Below are 18,634 nucleotides of genomic sequence, written 5' to 3' on the forward strand. Positions count from 1 at the left end.
AGAGACATCACCTTGCCGAGAAAGGTTCGTATAATCAAAGCTATGGTTTTCCCAGTGGCAACGTATGGCTGTGAGAGCTGGACTATAAGGAAGGCTGAGCGCCGAAGAATTGATGCTTTCGAACTGTGGTGCTGGAGAAGACTCTTACGAGTCCCCTGGACCCCTGGAGGTCAAATCAGTCCATCCTAAAGGAAATCAACCCTGAGTGCTCATTGGAAGGACAGATACTGAAGCTGAAGCTCAAATATTTTGGCCACCTAATGCAAAGAGAAAACTCCCTGGAAAAGACCCTGATGCTGGGAAAGATTGAAGGCAAAAGGAGAAGGGGACGGCAGAGGATGAGATGGCTAGATAGCATCACCGATGCAATGAATATGGACTTGAGCACACTCCGGGAGAGAGCGCAGGACAGGAAGGCCTGGTGTGCTATGGTTCATGGGGTCACGATAGGTCGGACACGACTGAACGACTGAATAACAACAACAACACTGTTCTAGTATGATATTTTGGTGTTAATCATGGTCACTTTACAAAAAGTGGCTATCCTCAGACCAGGGTATCTGAGGGATTGCCTCCTCCCACATGAACCTGTTTGAGATCTTAATTTGGTTTCAGAGGCTCTCCTTGTCCCTTTGACAATAGAGACAAAAGATAGGTGCTGTGCTTCTTAAATTATGGATCAGCTTCCCAAGGGAGGTTTGTTTGCCTGGCATCTTTGCTTGCTTTTAAGTGGGTTCTCATGAGTGTTTTATTCAGGTGTGATTTTTTAAACGTAGATTCTTTCATATGATCTGTTCTGTTTGTTGTTGCTGATATGTTTTATGATGCTGTTTTATTGCTGTTGCTGGTCTGTTTTTTTTTTATATAGCTCAGAGCTAGTGTAGCACTGTGGCTAAGGCTGCAATCCTATACACACTTTCCTGGGAGCAAGTCCCATTGAACTCAGTGGTGCTTACTTCTGAGTAGATAATGTACAGGATTGCACTGTAAAAAGCTGAGTTAGAAATCAGAAAGACTCCACTTTAAATCCTGCTTCTGCCATGAACTCACTAGGTAGGCTTAGGCAAGTCAAAATTTTTTTTTTGCAACCTCAGTATCCCTATCTGTAATATGGTGACACAAATATTGACTCATCTTATAAGTTGGTTGTCACTAGATAATGCATGTGAAGTACTTTGAACATCCATACAAATGGTAAGTATTATTATTGTAATTTAAGCGTATTTATGTACCCGTGTAATTATATACTTTTTCTTTTGTAAGCCACCTTGAGAATGCATTGTAATAAAAGGTTGGATAATAAATGTTGAAGTAAATCAATCTGCGTGAACAATCTGCTCTGACTCATAACACTGAAAAGCTCTTGAGGTGACATTTAAGACGATCACTCCAAACATCTGGGCTCTTTATCAATAAGTATAAATGCTAATATATCTCTGTCTGTCTTCTCCAGTACCGGAGGCAGTATGCAAGGAAACCTGAAGGGCTGGGGTGAAGAACATCTGTGCTGCTGCCCTCCCCACACACCACGCAACCCATTGAGGAAAAACAGAGCCATTAGCAGTGGCAATTGGATATCAAACAGGGTGAGGAAGCCCTGCCCTCACATGCAGCTGCTGCACATGCCATTATTTCCCCCTTGGCCACTGTTGCACACCTCGTAAGGCAGTAACATAAACAAGGAGGATGTGAAGAGGGGCTCGTACACATCACTGTTCCGCCCAGCACCTCCAGAGCTAGCACTCCTGTGTGGTCTGATTGCTGGGAGCTGCCCAAAGCAGCAGGAACAGTGGCAGGAACACTAGGAGAACTGGAGACAGGACTCAGAAGATCTGCCTCCCAGTATCTTCCTTTGCCATCCCCATCATTGAAGAGAGGCCTAACCAGGAGCTAGAGCAGTTGGACATCAGCCTGGGTTTGTTTGACACTATCAAGAGCACCTGGGATTCTAAGGACAGGTTGCTTTTACAAATAAACATGGAGTGCACCACAAATTATTTTGTTACCCACTGACTTTTTAGTTCTCAAGTTGCAACCCAAAGAATCCTCGTGTGGATGTCAGTGCTGGCTCCAAGTTTTTCAGCGACCTGAGGTAAGACATCCCCAGTGAGCCTTCTCCTGCAGTGTCTATCTTTTCACAGCTGTTGTCACCAGCTTATCCTCTTTCTCATCATTGTTACCACTTATTTATTTATTTATTTATTTCTATACCGCCCAATAGCTGAAGCACTTGACAGGCAGAGCCAATGAGCAAGCAGGCAGTGGCATCTACTGCCCCTCTTTCTCACTACTTCAGTTGTTTGGGCCAGAGCGAGAGGCAGGTGAACAGTCACATTGCAATAGTGAATGGGAGGAACACCTACAGAGGGCTCTTGTTAATGGGTTCCTGCTAGGGTGTGGGACATCAACAGGTACCCAACCATGCCTACCCTTGACTGAGGAACTGGCCAGGTCAGGGGCCTGGGGGAGCGTGGGCCCTCAAGGAAGATGGTCATGGGTCCACCTACGCAAGAGGAGGGGAGTTCCACCCCTGGAGCGACCACCTAGCTCCCAACGCGTTGTTCTCTCAAATGGCAGGCCAGTAGGACTCTTATGAGAACTGCTTGGTTACAAAGGAATGCTCCTCAAGAGCAGAGACCTTCAAGTGAGCATGGCCCTCCTCATGAGTAGCATATTTGCCAAAGGGTCTGTGATGAAATTCAGCTGAGCCCTGGATGGGGCTCTGGCTATATAAGCTTTCAGTTAGAGCTTGCTAGCTGTTGGGAATGCTTTCCAGATCTAGTGCTATGGAACTTAGTCTTCTTGTTGTTACTGACCTTTGGACTCCTATTTGACTGTGCTTCTTGGACCGAGTTTGTACCTGACTGCTTACTTGTGTGTGGACCTTGACTGAGCCTCTTTGAACTCTCCCTCTTGCCTGGTAATACTGTGCCTTTGACCATTGCCTGTTTAATGACTACTACTTTGAACTGCTGTCTTGCCAGACTGATACCTCTGAGCTTGACTTTTGCCTGTTTATTGACTTGCCATTGGTTTTGCCCTTCAATTACCGTAATGCTGAGTTTGACCCAGCCTAAGTAGGATGCTCTGGATGATGTAATCATAAATTCTCTTGCCCTATTCCTGTGCCCATCCTTCTCTCCCACGTGTAATTAATGGCTGCAAAACAGGCAGCAATTCAACTGATTTCCCCATTGCTGTACCTCTATTCTGGAGAAACTTGTATGTATTGGATTTAGTTGCCCTGTTAAAGGCATGGCAAATCACTGACTGGAAGACATATACTCACAGATTTTTGAAGCCCTTGATAGTGCTCCTCAGCTTCTCAACCTAAAGATCTTGGGGTATCTCTTTCTAGACTTAATGGGACTCAAGATGGATTTCATTTGAGTTCCATCCCTTTTAACGGTATCCCGTTTGCCTATGCAAAACTATTTAGCTTCAAGACTCAAGAAGTTCCTGTTTTGCCATTAATTTCCTGTTCTAATCAAGCTGAATTATACACCACCAACACTATGATCTGGTAAAGTGGGTTAAAATGCATATAAAAAAGGGAAAGTTCCTTGATATTATTATTAATAAAACAATAATATTTCCAGTCCATGCTCTACATCTAAAATGCATGTGCACAGATGGAGGAGGAGAGAACGAAGTACTTTGAGAGCCAGTTCACGTTACACAGATGTCGTAAAAGATCACCCCCATATTATTTATGTAGTGATTTAGCCTTGCAGACTTCAGAATTCTTCCCAAAGTTTGTATACCCCTAAGCACAAGATGATTTCCCTAGACATGAAGAGCTCTAGAGAATAAATAAAATCAATGGAAAAATCTTTGTATCTTTCATCTTTAATACAAAATAAAGGACAGCAATAATATACAGTAAGAACAAGAAATTACAGTATTAGTATCTTGCCATTGGCATAGATCTGCTTTATCTATTTGTCTAGAAGTTTGTGCTTTCTACAGTTTTGTGGTGTTAATTTTATAACTTGCATTTCATGGTAGCTTGTACATTATTGAAATATTGTGCTTGATTTTGTATTATTAATTTGTCAGTTCAAAATAACAATAATTTTTAATACTACGAAAGTCTTCTTCCTTCTAAAACATGAAATATATCATTCAGAGTATACTCAAGGCATTTCAAAAGTTCATCTAAGTCTTCCTCTAAATAGCTAGTTATAATACATCCTATCCACGTATCAAACACATTATATCCAACGCCAAAACCATCTGGCACCACTGGTCCAAACCCACCATGATTAATTGCTGGATTGCCTAGTGTACTAGTTGAAATTATAATGTGGTTTATGCTTTTGTAGGCTGGGTCATTATAAAAATCAGGAATACGTCCACCTCTGCGCTGGACAAGGTACTTCAAGGCAAATAAATGGCGATCAAATCCTTGGCCTGAATAAAAAAGAGGACAAATGCACTGAGTAGAGAGAGTAAGTAGATTATTTATAAAAATAAGTTTATGATGGGCTTTTTATAGAATAGTAAGAAAACCTCAGACATCATCCAGCCAAGGTTAAAGGTTAATTTTACACTTTGAGGACTCATTGATTTCAATGGCAAAATTAGGGAGGTGATTAATATTCTCCTGTTGAAATCAATTTGATTTCAAAGCACTTACCATTAGGTGGATTGTGCCTCTCTGATTTGCTATGCCATGTTACATAACTTCTAATGTCTCAACAACAAGCATTTAAGATTTTTTTTTATGTTACAATGCACAAAAGAGATATTGACCTGGTTTGCATGTCGCAAAACAACCCACAGTTTGTTAAACCCTGGGTTATGAGTCTGAGTTCATCCTCTAACAACCCACAGTTCTGGGCTCACATGCCACACTAAATGACCCAGGGACATCCCTGGAATTTTAGCACAGCGGGAGTAGGTGAGCGGTTGCAAGTCAGCACGCTTGCTTGCTCGCCTTTGTTCAAAACAACCCCTTGTTTAATAAACCATGGATTGTTTTATGATGAGCAGACTCAGTCACAGAATCTATTTCTGCTTTTATCTAATGTCTTACTTTTTTTTCTTCTTCTTCCAGGCTTTGTTTCTCAGTTCCTTATTTGGTCAACTCTTTACCTCTGTTTCTTTATTATAACACTCCCTTGTTGTTCCACAAACTGAGTGGCTAATTCTCAAAACTAATTTAAACAAAACCTTAAAAGCATAATTTAGGATCAAAACAAAGCATTGTGACACCTCAAAGCTTCTTCACACTGAAAATATAACACTGAAGACCTGATGCATGCTACGCAGAAGCAGAGGCAGAATTACCTTGATTCTGTTGCAATGTACGCATAAGGTTCACAAATCTTATCCAGATGATCACTGGAGTGTACAGATTTCACATTGACCTTGTTCACCGAAATTGTGGGTATGCATGCTGTGTACTGCTTCCGATTTCCAGCAACAAGCTACGAATGCCATATTTATAGGTTGTTACTGTGACAACTGAACCTGGACACTTTAAACTGCTTGTGGGTTAAATAACTCAGTGTTAATCCAAGAACATACCATGGGTTAACTTTGGGTTGTTTAACTCATGAACAACCCGAAGTGCCCAGGTTAGGACGTCACAGTAATAACCTATGAATGCGGCATTCATAGGTTGTTGCTGGAAACTGGAAGCAGCACAAGGCGCACTGCATGCATCCCCACAATTCTTAGGTTAATTAATCCATGATTTGCCACTGAATGTTGCCGTCACATGCAAACAGTCCCAACATGTGAGATTCTGGACTCTCACTTTGGATGTTCTATCAGAAGTGCTTACACTTCCACCATTTCTGCGTAACATGCAAATTGCCTCTCAAAGTACCTAGAGTGCATCACATCTGAGTATGGTTAATGCTTTCTAGAAAGTGAAAAAGAGCAAGTTTTAACTGCAGTGTATATCTACTCAATGCACCTTTCCATTCTATTTAGAGTTATGTTAAAACCTAAACCCTATTCTGCATAATGTGTGAAAACGGCCTTAACTGATAGCTCATAATGTTGTTATTGTGAGGAATATCTCTGATTCGGGTGGTAATCCTAGCCATACTTACCTGGGAGTAAGTTCCACTGAACTCAGTGGGACTTACTTCTGGGTAGACATGTATAGGATTGCATCGTTAAATAGTTTTAAGCTGTTTTTTTCCTTCATTAACTTTGTGGTGTTCCTGATTTTCGTCATATTTTCCTGTTATTTTGGGTTTATCTGTGACTAATGGATGCTAGTGACACTCACAAGTATCCCCCAATGTCTTTAGATACCTAAACCTATTCCATGCTTACTAGGGAGTGTATGGCTTTTGCAAAATATGCTATATTTTATACTATTTCTGTTTTATACAATAGTCATCCCTAGTTTTACAAAGCCCCAAAGAATACACATGCACTGCTGTTAAGTGAGATGATACCAGTGCTATACCAGTTAGTTTAAAACACTGGAAGATAGCTCTTGAATCATTCTCCTTCAGGCCTAGGAAAGAAAGACCCCCCTCCCCCAATGTTACTTTACAAGGGCAATGCTATTTGGCCACGTCTGCTTTTACAACAAATGCATCAGCACTTTAGAATGCAGACACTGTTAAAATGTTTTGGTGGAATTATCATAAAAAGCTCCTCCAGGGATGTAAGAGTGACTGAAAAAACAAACAAATGTTGCCTTTGGAGTTATAACAACCAGAAGCCAGATATGTCTGCAAATGTAACACTATTTGAGTTCTACCTTCTTATAACAAAATCCAAATTTTCCAAGTTTAGAGGTCTTACATAGTGCTCAAATGTGACCTACTTCCTTCTGTTAGAACTAATCTAATGCCCAGTTTTTCCAAAGTCAGTCTTCTTCTCACATAATACCTGGTTTTTAAAAACACTAAAGTCACACATTTTTGATGGTTTGTATCCTGACCACCCTTCATTTAGAGATCTTCTATTCTCTCATTTTAAAAGTTAGGTGATGGATTTTAATGTCGTTAACGATCTCTAGAAACTGCATTTTTCTCATTAATTAAAGAGCCAGTATGGGATAATGGTTAGTGTCGGACCAGGGCTGGAAAGACTAGGGTTCAGATAACCACTCAGCCATTATGATCACTAGGTGACCTTGGGCCAGTCACTGAAAGCTTAACCTACCTTACAGTGTTGCCAGGTTAAGATGGGGGTGGGAAATTCTGTATACCATCTTGAGCTCCTTGGAGGAAAGGTGGGATATAATTAAAGACACAATGACCCAGTTTGCACAGTATGGCAGGTTATCATGGGTAAAATAACACATGATGAGCTGAAATGTGTCCTGGGTGTTTGCGTCTGGTATTTTCAATATGCAACCCACAATTAGGGTGATTGGAGGTTGCGCTGGATTGCGTGAACATGGCCACCGTGGGTTATTTGAGGGTTAGACAACATAGGGTTATGCAAGCATTGTTTGACCCTCAAATAGCCCACAGTAACCAGGTTTGCATGACATAGCACAACTCCCAATCAGGGGTTGCATATTCAAAATGGTGACTATGCATGCTGCAGCTCATTATGGGTTAAATAGGCCACAATGGCTTGGCCATGTGATGTGAACCAGCCCAATGTATTTTAAATTGCTCATGCACTCTGTATTCTGCAGTAAGGTCTTTGGTTAAACTAGGAAAAGCCAAAGTGAAAATTACTTATATTCCTATGTGAAAACTCCTAAGAAACTCACCCTTTCTGTAAGACATGTCAAACAGAAACCCAGTTCTTTTAACAGCTTGTATAAAGTTAAACATTTCATCATGATTTACTGAAAATCCTATATAAGGGCCAGTCCTAGAAAGACTTTTATCACAAGACAGAGAATAAGTATTATCTATATAGATATATATGGCAAAATGTTGAAGAGACCTAACCTAACGTAGCTTCCAGCTGCAAGCGTCTATGATACTTTGAACAGTCATCGATCATGTTTCTCATATCTTCAATGCTATGCTTTCCTCGTTCATCAATAAACGCAACTGTACATTTTCTTGTGTACACAGATGTTGGCCGAATCGTTTCAGTACGACCATGCTTAAAAGCTGCAGTACTGCATGCTTCGTAAGAAGGAAGTAATTTTCCATACTGGCGATAGACAGCCATCTGACATGCAAGTTGAAACACAGCATCAGGGCTCAATTTTTGATTCATTGTAAACTGCTTTCCAAACTTTCCATATTTAAATGATTTAACACAAAACTGTTTCCTTTTTTCATCAAATTTTATACGTGCAGCACTTATAGCTGATATTATTGTGCGGCCCATATTAAATTCCAGTTTGTCACATGATGTAACAAAAATAGCTGGACTGGCTTCTGGTACAAGAGCCGGGTGCTCTGTACTGTCTCTATAGACTTCATTAATAAAACGTAGAACTGCAACTCCATCTCCCCAAGAATGTTCAAAATTTACTCCTGCAGTGCCATCACTAGTGACTATTAGACTGAACGATTTGTCAAACCAGCGATTGAAACCATATCCATGAAGAAAACAATGAGTAACTTCAATTTCATCTTGTGGGGAAGTTTTATCTAAACAAAGACAAAAGACTGCACTGTCAATTTTCTTCAAGTTTTCTTCATTACCTTTTTGGACGAGTTGCTGTCTTACAGTTGCCCAAGTATTTCTTTCTTCAGTTGTCAGATACGAAAGTTCAAACCCAGGCAACCGATCAGCATCATGTATTATTTGTGTTAAATGAGCCTGAATTTCAGATGGGTGTAGAATGTTACCAAAAGGATCCAATACTTCAAAAACATAAAGATGACCATTTCTCATCACCAACAAATGCCTTGCAAATTCACTTGTGAACAATGTATCTTTGCTTAAATTTGGGATTCTGGTACTGTTGAAGAGTGACTTATATTGCGACATGTCTAAAGGATAAGCATTTACCAAATATGCTCCATACCAGGATAGAGTAGGTGGAAGAATACGGATAAAGTGTTTGAAAATTTTACTCTGACCCCATTTGCGGTTCACATAATATATATCTGGCCGCAAATAGTCATTCTTCAGGGAGTTCAGAAACTTTAATGATGATACAACCAGATTTGTTGCTCTCACTATTTGACTGTTGTATCCTGGTTTTGGATCAGGATTTAAAGTAATAAAAGGATTGTTGTTGAAAACAATTGGATCTCTTGCAGAAAGATACATATCATACCAGGGTTCTACAAAAACAAAAACAATTCAGTTAATAAAATAGACATTTACCTCTTTGATATATAAATACATTTGTATAATTTCACATTCTTTAGATTCAGCAGCACTTACCTTTCTGTTTCAAACATGAAGAGCATGTTATAAAAATTAAATAATAAAGTACAGAAGAGTAGTGATAATACTTTATAAGCCTACAGTCATGTTGACCGAAGAAAAACTTAAGGTCACAGAATAGCAGGGCCAGACTATGAAATAAGTATATCAGAAAACTAACATTTTCAAGTGACTCTGAATAAGAACGTGTCACGCTACAGGCAACAGCAAGTCCAACAGGCAAGGATAATTATTTATACTGCATTTCCATCCGATCATTTACTCTTGAGGTTAGCAACTGGTAGCCCCTCAGACAAATGCAGTTCCTGAAGGGTGACAACACTGTCCTACAACAAGTCATCAATTGCCAGGAGGAAGGCTGGCTATTTAGGCTACCAGGGCCCCATCTCCATGGCACCGCTTTGACCCCCCCACCCCATTGCAACTGCGCAGCAATGTGGCTTTGATTCGCCATGCCCTGCGATACACTCACGATGTACTGCATGCTTCCCTAAGAGACTCACCGCGCCCTTTTTTTTGCCATTATACTGAAATGCGCAGCTGTGCAGGCCCGTAAGTGTGGGGGTGCGACACTTCAGTGGCTGTTTTGTATTTGAGGGGCTCTGCTGTGTCTTTCCGTCCGTTTTTAGGTAAAAAATGGGTGTTTTGTGCTCCTTCATTTCAACACCATCAGTTTGTCAGTTCCCCAGCCTGAAACTCTCGCGATGGTTCGCACTCTTATAGTGGACATGATGTAGGCGTGCATAGTGCCTGCGTCACTCTGTAATGCCCCTTTATTCCTCCATCCCTTTACAGCTGTGCAGTTACAGAGGCACGTTTTCATCTATTTAATCACAGTTTCGCACAGTTTTGCAGCTTCATACCTTCGCAACGGTTGCTTTTTGACTCAGTACCCAAGGGCTGGGGAGGGTCTTGGGGGAAGGAACAACATTGCTCCGGGCACCATTTTGGAGTGATGGCTAGGCACGTAGCGTTAGATGGAAACACCCCTCTGTGCCTCTGTAACTGCACAGCTGTAAAGGGATGGGGGAATAAAGGGGCATCACAGAGTGACGCAGGCACTATGCATGCCCACAACACGCCCAATATAAGATGCGAAGTCAGTTTGGGGAAGGAATAGAAGGTCTGCAACCGTGGAGGAACCCACAGCAAACCCAGAAAATTGCAGTAAAACTACTCCTTGGAACTCCACTTTTTCCAGGCGAAAACCATGGATGGCTGCAAAGTCGCAACTGCGTCATCTATCATGACAGACCTCGACTTGCTCCCGGCCTGGAGTAAAAGCCTGGTGTAGATGGGGCCCAGGAAGCAGTAGGAAAGCAAATTGATTTTTGATTGGCAAAAGCCTTGCGACAACAATGCCCCATCTTCCGAAGAATGGGAAAACAGAGGTGTATTGGGAAAATGACTAATAATTGTGGTAATGGGCTCCTAAACAGTCCCTTTTAAAATAAGAAAAAAGTTACTACGTGTGCAAACTGTATATTTCTATGCTATGTGTTTGTACAAACGTTTGCTACAAAACTAAGCAAATTGACAAAAAGCAAAACAAAACGTCCTCCTAATGCTCAGAGGAAGATAACATTTTAACTAGTTTGGTCATGGGATGATAATAATGGAATAATAAAGAATGATGAACAATGACTGCATTCGCACAACACACCAACCCACGATAGGTTGTTTTCTGAAACAATCCACTGTAGGCTAGCGTGTTGCCTGAATCTGGACCAGTTTATCAGAGTGGGTTCTTTTTCCCAGACAACCCACCCTGATAACCTATGGTCTGTCATAGGCTAGCTCCTCCTTACTGTTCAGCCCTTATTTCGCATTATAGCCCCGCTCATGTTCTTCGCTCCTCAAATGCTATGTTTCTTACCTGCCCAAGGGTTTCTATTTCCCTTGCTTGGCTCTGTCCATTCTCTCTTGATGCTCCCTATTCCTGGAATTCTCTTCCAGAATATTTGTGGATGGTTGGTTCATTTACTGTTTTTAAATCTTAGTTAAAAACTTTTCTCTTTTTTCAAAGCTTTTGGAAATTTCGCTTAGATTTTATTCATTGCTTGATAATGTTGATTATTTTTGTAGTGTTTCCTGTGCCTGTTTGGTGCATTCCCTTCCCTTCAGTTTTATACTGAAATTTTATTAGAATGTCCACCTTCGTGGCAGGGATTTGTTGTTTTCTTGTTTTATTCTGTACAGTGCCATGTGCACTGATGGCACTATATAAATAAATAAAAATATTTTATTTATTTATATAAATATAAATAAACCCATGATGGGTTGGTGTGCCATCTGAACCTGAACATACCAACCCAGTGTAGGTAAAGGGCATCCGATACCAAGCTGTTTGGCAAGAGTTGCAGAACCCCCTGCTGCCTTTCTCAAGCACAGCCGCAAACACATTTCGCGATCGCAGCCAACCCACTTCCAGTGCGCTTTCCCCCTTGCCAGTGGCAGCTGCTCCGAAGTGCCCACACGGCAATCCAGAGGAGCTGCTGCTGGCCCTCCTGGCTCCTGCCAAGACTCCCATATCCACTTCAACTGCAAGGCCTCTTTTTTTCTTTTTATGTTCTTCTGCTAAAACAGAGCTGGGATTTTGTTCACATTTTTCCAGCCCTGTTTTATGTGTGCAAATGTCCCCTTTATTTGTTTTAGTTATTGGCCATTGCACACTTGAGCAATTGCGGGTATCCAAAAATATAGGGCTTTCCCTTGGCTACACCCTTGTATGTCAAACATACAAGGGAACACTCAAGGCTACACTGTAGCAAGGCTGTTTTGGCAGCCTTGCACAGTTGACAGGTGAGGAAACAAGGTTTACCCCCCTAGCAAGGTGTCCCCAGGGCTCAATGCATGGCCCTGAACCTTGAGGGTGCCCTGCTAGAAATCCCCACTTGCCTGAGTCCCCTGCAGCTGTTTTTAAGGGTGCCCAAGGTGCCTCCCCCTTCTTCTCTTCAGACAGCTGTAACCGCTTCTATTTTGAGAGCTGTCAAAATATCCCTTTGGGGTAGAGAATGGGGTGGCATGCACTTTTATATGAAGACAAGGTGCTGGGGACTTGGGGAGGAGTACGCTAGAAGGGGGGGGGGATCTCCAAGGGTCAGGGTGGCACTTTAATTCCTCGGTTGGGTTGGTACTTTAAATGTTTTCCTCTTGCCTCTAAGTTACCATTTTTCCACACAATGCTGACTCGATGTCAGTTATTCTATGGAATGCTTAGGCAATGTGTGGGAGAACAGATACTTGGTAATTTTACTGGTGTTTTGGGTTGTGATATAGATTTCCTAAGTATACTTTATATTACCTACATTGAAACTTTGTAACAGATTGCCTGTAACATATAACTAATCTGCAATCTTTTATACTTTAAATAAAGGAAAATTTAATAGAATTGTTACCTACCATTTATTTACTTATTTCATTTGTATCTCACCCTTCTTTCAAGGAACTCAAAGTAACTACATGACATTTCCAGGCAATGTCCCATCCAGATACCAGCCTAGACCTTCTTCGCTTCCAAGTAGGTATGTAGTAAATGCTTTAATTTACCTTTATAAAACAACAGTCCAAAAAATTTGGACTTTCACCTGCCTTTCCTAATTGGAAACACAAGAGACTGCTATAACATTTCATACAGGAGATTCCTACTTGCTTCTAAATTAGGACAAGATCAAATAGGATAATGTGTAAGTAGAACTACAAGAAACAGTCTACCTACGTTTTAACAGAGGCACAGAGTTGATTCAGATGGCCAGTTTGATCATGGCAGGCTGCTCAGTTTTTCTGTGTGAGTAACATTTTGCCCACCATTTCCAAATGAAAAATGATTATTTATTTATTTGATTTATATGTGAGGATACCATAATGGGCCTAGATCAGGGGTGGGAAACCATTTTTCTGTCAAGGGCTGTATTCCCTCTGGAGCAATCTGTTGGGGACTGCAGAGTCAACACTGGGTGGGGCCACCCCTTCTCTCTCTCTCTCTTTCCGCTATCTCTGTCTCTCTGCCAGCTCCTTCGCTAGGAAGAGGGAAAGATCCTTCTTGCCAGAGGCCTGAACCAATCACTTGCAGAGAGCTGCTGAAATTAGGCAGAGGGTCACATGGAATTATGCTGAAGGCCACATGCAGTCCTAGGGCTCCAGGGTGCCCACCCCTGACCTAGACCATGAGTAGACGTGCCATTGTGCACCCTACTTTTAAAGCTTCGGGACAGAGAACTACAGTCTCAGCATGAGGTAGAACTCTTACATGGCCAACTCAACAAGAACAAAAAAGTCATTTGGTGTAAAACAGCAACCAGCAAATGCAACAGAAAGCTTGGTGACAATAGTTCCTAGACTGACTCTGTAATGAACACCAACAATAGTAGGAAAATATGCTAACAAAATGTTTTAAAATTACAAGAAAAATTTAAAACGCACCTGATATATAACTTGTATGCTTATTTACTCTATCATGTTCAAGAAGATCACGATGTATGAACTTGCCTTCTCCGGTTTCAAATTCTCTGGCAATTTTTTCAGTATTTCTAGAAGTTCAGAATGACTTTATCACTGGACTTTAGGTTTTAATTATAAAATGTAATTAAAATTAATCCCTTTCCGCATATTTAAAATATGTCACCCTTATACTCTCAAACTAATGTAGGTTGTGCAGCAGTACTTCACTATATCACACCATAAATAAGTATCACATGAAATTGACATGAGTCAAATAAACATGAAAAAGTTTTCAGAAACAAGATCAATATAGAAATGCTTTTTAAATGGACTAACATAGACTATAAATAGAAATTCTAATAATTCTAGGGTTGGAATCTCTAAGGATATTTTTGTGTGTTTGAATTATAATCAGGAGTCCATAAACACAGTTACCAGGTTGCTGGTGGTAACTGCTTCTGTCCCTCTGGTAACAACTCCTGTCCTGGGTCCAATCTACATGGAAATGGTATGACAAGCACTTTCTGGTTAAATTGAGATTTTCATGAAATGACTTTGGTCTGTCAGCAGCAGATGAAGCAAGAAAAGTGGAATATACATTTCGTAAAAACCTGCTTTCACAGGTCAAACGGCACTTTGGGGATGGCTGGGAAGAGTCCCACCAGTAGAACTAAACGTCATCAACCGCATAGATCAGCAAATGGGAGAGGCTTGTTCCCCGCCCCTGTCCATGCTCCCCTGCTCAGGGAAGTTTAATGGAAGAAATGAATTATGTCCCTGTAGTTTACCCCAGATCTCTCCCCTCACATCCACCATTTGTCTTCATAAGTGCGCTCTGCTCCTAGAATGGTTGTATTGATAGGAAGCTGCACACTAAAGAGTGCAAAGTAAAAATAAACAGCGGAGAAGTGCCCTATATCAAAAGCACATCACTGTGAAGTAGTGAGAGTGCTACTGTGAAATAGTGCTATTGTGAAGTATTACACAGTAAAAATAGCAGAGAAGGGAGCTGCAGGAGAAAGCAGTACGTGCCCTATATCCAAACTACACCACTGTGGAGCAGTGTGAGAGTGAACCAGCACTAGCGTGAAAGAGTGCAATTGTGAAATAGTGCTACTGTGACACAGTACAAACTAAAAATAAACAGAGAAGAAAAGGAGTGCCAGTGGTGAAAGAGTAAAATATCACTATTGTGAAAAAGCACTACTGCAAACTAGTACTAACTGTCAGGAAAAGAACCCTACGCCTGTATCCAAAAAGCGCACTATTGCCAATGGCAGAAAAAAAGGAATGTGGGGGGGAGGGACAGCCCCACTCATTGACCAGGTCACAGACACACCTCTAGGCATGCCCAGCATGCAGGATTTAATTCAGGGGGAATGGGGCACACTACAGCAGAACTGCGTGGGAGCTGCATTTAAGGAAAAAAGATGCTGTTTTCAGAGGAAAGCTGTGGGGTTGCTGCGGAATGGCAACGACATCATATGTCATGAACAACCCTGATGTACTCTGTGTGCTAAATCACCAGTGTATATTGGGCCCTGGATGCCCGGCACAAATATCCCATACCTGAGTTATACACAAATTGCAGAGAACTTGGGGCTAAGGGCAGCCTTTCACTGTGCCAAGCACAAGACATGTGCAAATAACTTCTCTCGTTTGAGCTTGATCTCTCACTTTGTGTTAGGGTTTGAAGAAGCAGAAGTACCACAAGGGACGTGAGCAGTTTCTGCTACCTCTCAAACCCAATATGAAGCAGGACATATCCTCCACCTGAATTCCCTAAGCATGAGAAGGCAGGAGCAGCACAGGCCCCTCCCTTGCATTGTTTCTGCTTCTCCAAAGCCTAGCACAAAGTGGAAGACTGATTCTTTCTCTCCCTTGCATTTTCTACAGTTGCTAAAGTAACTGCAAGCGTGTGTGTGTGTGTGTCAATGGCAACTTAAAATAATGTTTGGCTATTAAAGCCAAAATGTGTGAACCTCTGATTATTATTGATGTAGCACCATTATACATGGTGCTCTACCAAGCTAAAAAGATAGGTTTGCCGAAGGAACTTACTATGTTTTGACAGTGGAGGAGATAACCAAGACAGGATAAAAATTTAAATAAACAAAGGGAGAAGAATGAAGAGTGGCAAAAGTAAGGGTGTGTGGAAGTGCAGTTATAAATAATTTCTGTGGGATCCAAGCATGTTTACCACTGAATGAAATAAGGCTTACTCCCAAGTGTGCGCGCGCGTAAAGGATTGCAGCTTTGGGCTACTGTTATCTGGATATGAAGGCTATGTTTTTAACCCAAATACTTCTTAGAAAAGGTTGGCTCCGAGGAAAGAGGGGTGGCACTGTGCAGATGTTCTGGAAGTTACATATAGGAAGCTGCGTTATATTGGCTGTGTTCACACATGAATGACAAGCCAAGTTCCCCTTGAATTCTGGCATATCAGGAACTGGGACACCAGGGCTGCTGCTCCTCTAACAAGGCAAAATCTGAAGCTAGGGTTTGTACTTGGTTTCTGAGCAACAAGCCAGGACCCCAGTTCAGACATAATGCTAAGCTTTTGCTTCCTGGTTAGTTTCTGGTTCCTCTCACTGGTGAGAGGAGCCAAGGGGGAGCAATCCAGGCAACATGCACAAACGTGCTTATGAGTGATTAACCAGGATTCCACAAAATTCTGGCTTGTTATCTGCAAATGCAGCTGTTGAGTCAAAACACTGATCTACGTATCTAGTTCAGTATTGTCTACACTAGCCTTTCGCAGCTTGATGCCCTCCAGATGTTCTGAACTACTATTCCCAGCATTCTTAACCATTGGCCATGTTGGCTGAGGTTGATGGGAATCAAAGTTCAAAATATCTGGGGGGTACCAGGTTGGTGAAAGCTGGTCTACAATGACTAGAAACAGCTCTCCAGGGTTTCAGACAAGTGCCTTTCCCAGTCCAACCTGCAGGTGCTGGGGACTGAACCTAGGACCTTCTGGATGCAAAGTTAGTGCTTTGCTGCTGAGCTACAGCTCTTCCCCTCGGCATGGGGCACCACGATAAAATCGTCAAGTCATATAAGACAGCAGAAGACTTGAGCAGCTGGTGCAATGGACAACTGTTATAAAATTACAAATGGCATTTCCTATACCTGTACTGTTCATCGTTCAATAGAGGCTTCTGAGCGGCTAAATATCTGTTGATGGTATCCTCCAGTTTTGGAATAGGTAATCTAAAAATGGATAACATTAATAAATTATAAGTCAGCTTTCCATATCAGTCCTCAAAAGCTACTAAACTACATTAAAAATACACTAGTCCGCCTGCCCACATAAATTTACATTAGTAATTTCTGGCGTACTAACCACCTGGGAGGAAACGGATGAACTCTCCTTTGGTTTGCGAAACCTTCCCTACCTGGTCACCCAGAGGTGAATTCTTACCCACCACAGGCGAGTGATTATTATAAATTCAAAGAAAGGAAATGTAAATATGTGCTGGAACGGCTTCTCTATAAATGTTAAAGCATGTGGGTGTTTTAGTGTAGGAAAAAAAGACACCTAGAGGAGGATGTGATAAAACTTTTATAACATAATGGGATTTAAAAAAAATTATTTAAAAATATTTCTTAGCCGCCTTTCAGGGCAGAAGCCCACCCAAGGCGGCTTACCACAATAACACACATACAAATAGCACTGGGATATATAATGGGATGGAGAGAGTGAAGAATAAATGTTTTCTCCCGACTAGAACGCAGTTCACCCAAGGGAGGTGACTTGTGATGGGCTGAGAGGACTAAGCCCCTGTGGGATTTGTCACTATTGAAAGGAGTGACTTCGTGTAGCGCAGCTGCTAGAGGGCAGAGCAACCTTCTCTGGGCAGGGGGCGGTGGCTCCTTGCCGAGCGGAGGGAGGAAGGGGCGAGGGGCTGCCTTCCTCTTCTCCGGCTCTGCTGTCTCCCCCCTCTCCCCCCTCCGCCAGTTGGAGGAAATAAGAGGGACCTGGGCAAGCTGGGCTGGAAGTGCATGGTAGGAATGGTGCTCCGGTGCACGAAATGATGGTCCGTGTCCTGCTCCGACACGATGCCCTCCGGCTGCCCCACGGTCCTCCAATACCGTCGCCCCCCGGCGGCCGCGCTCCGCAGAGTCGCGGCACCCCACGGGGCCCTCGCTCGGCGCATTGTCTCGGAGCGACGGGGGGAAGGGGCCGGGCGAGGCGCGACCAGGCGCCAACAGATACCCGTCGGCCAGCCGGCACGCGCTTTTCGGAATGGCGGCAAAACGGCCGGAGGCCGCGGCGGTGGTGCGCGTGGGGGGCGGACGAGGGCGGTAGCCAGGGCAACAAGAGAGCGCGAGAGGCGGCCGTTGCGGGTCGGCGGGGGCGAGCGCCGCGCTGACCCTGCCGCTTGCCCCCTGGCTCGCCTCGCGCTGCTGTGGCGCGGCTTCTTGGGCGGTGCTGGCGGGCCGGGCATTTCTTTCGGAGTTATGAAGCATCGGCGGTGCGGCCTGTGCTCGGACTCTCCACGTACACCGTCCCCCCCTCGCGGCCCGGAACACCTCATGAGATCAGGAAGCCCGTGTTGTTCATTTCCGTTTGTCCGTTATTTAGCTGTGTTGCCACCCTGAAAAGCGGGAACAAATAGCCATGGGTGTTTGGTTTTTTAAAAACGTGTATTGGTGCTAAAAACAGACTTGAAGCATGCTCAGTAATTTAAACGCAGCTGGAAAGCAACGCCTCTTCTCGTCTTTACAGATGGGACCTTTTTTGACCGTCAGGGTTTCTGCACATGATTTGTTTTCGGAACGTCAACCCTGTATTTTAGGGTGCTTTTTCCAGTTGCTTCGAGGGTTTTACTGAGTGTGCAGTGAACCAAAGCAAGCACCATATTTGGGGGGCAAAACAGGTGCTCAAATCACAACCTCATGT

The 18,634-nt window shown here is 42.7% G+C and overlaps 2 protein-coding genes across 3 annotated transcripts in view; one reads left to right on the top strand and one right to left on the bottom strand.

Annotated features, from left to right (window-relative positions):
* Window positions 1-3,841: 3,841 nt before the first annotated feature.
* LOC146352299 (carnitine O-palmitoyltransferase 2, mitochondrial-like) lies at window positions 3,842-18,269 on the bottom strand. Of its 2 annotated transcripts, none has more exons than XM_084833693.1 (5): window positions 17,710-18,269; window positions 16,861-16,941; window positions 13,711-13,817; window positions 8,595-9,182; window positions 3,842-4,413 (listed from the first exon to the last, which is right to left on the bottom strand). In XM_084833693.1, exons 1-5 carry the CDS (start codon window positions 18,267-18,269, stop codon window positions 4,085-4,087), a joined length of 1,665 nt encoding a protein of 554 aa, XP_084689819.1. In that variant the 3' UTR covers window positions 3,842-4,084. The 2 variants fall into 2 exon arrangements, with proteins under 2 accessions (XP_084689819.1, XP_084689818.1); XM_084833692.1 differs by having other exon boundaries at window positions 7,884-9,182.
* The window catches only part of RHOBTB3 (Rho related BTB domain containing 3), a 54,057-nt gene continuing 53,397 nt past the window's right edge, over window positions 17,975-18,634 (top strand). Inside the window, exon 1 of the mRNA XM_084833694.1 lies at window positions 17,975-18,010. The gene's annotated coding sequence lies outside the window, so the exon portion shown is untranslated. The remainder of the gene's footprint in view (window positions 18,011-18,634) is intronic.

This window comes from Heloderma suspectum, chromosome 2 (genome assembly GCF_057233095.1).
Source record: "Heloderma suspectum isolate Gila_16-S chromosome 2, 16-S_ref, whole genome shotgun sequence".
NCBI classification, from domain to species: domain Eukaryota; kingdom Metazoa; phylum Chordata; class Lepidosauria; order Squamata; family Helodermatidae; genus Heloderma; species Heloderma suspectum.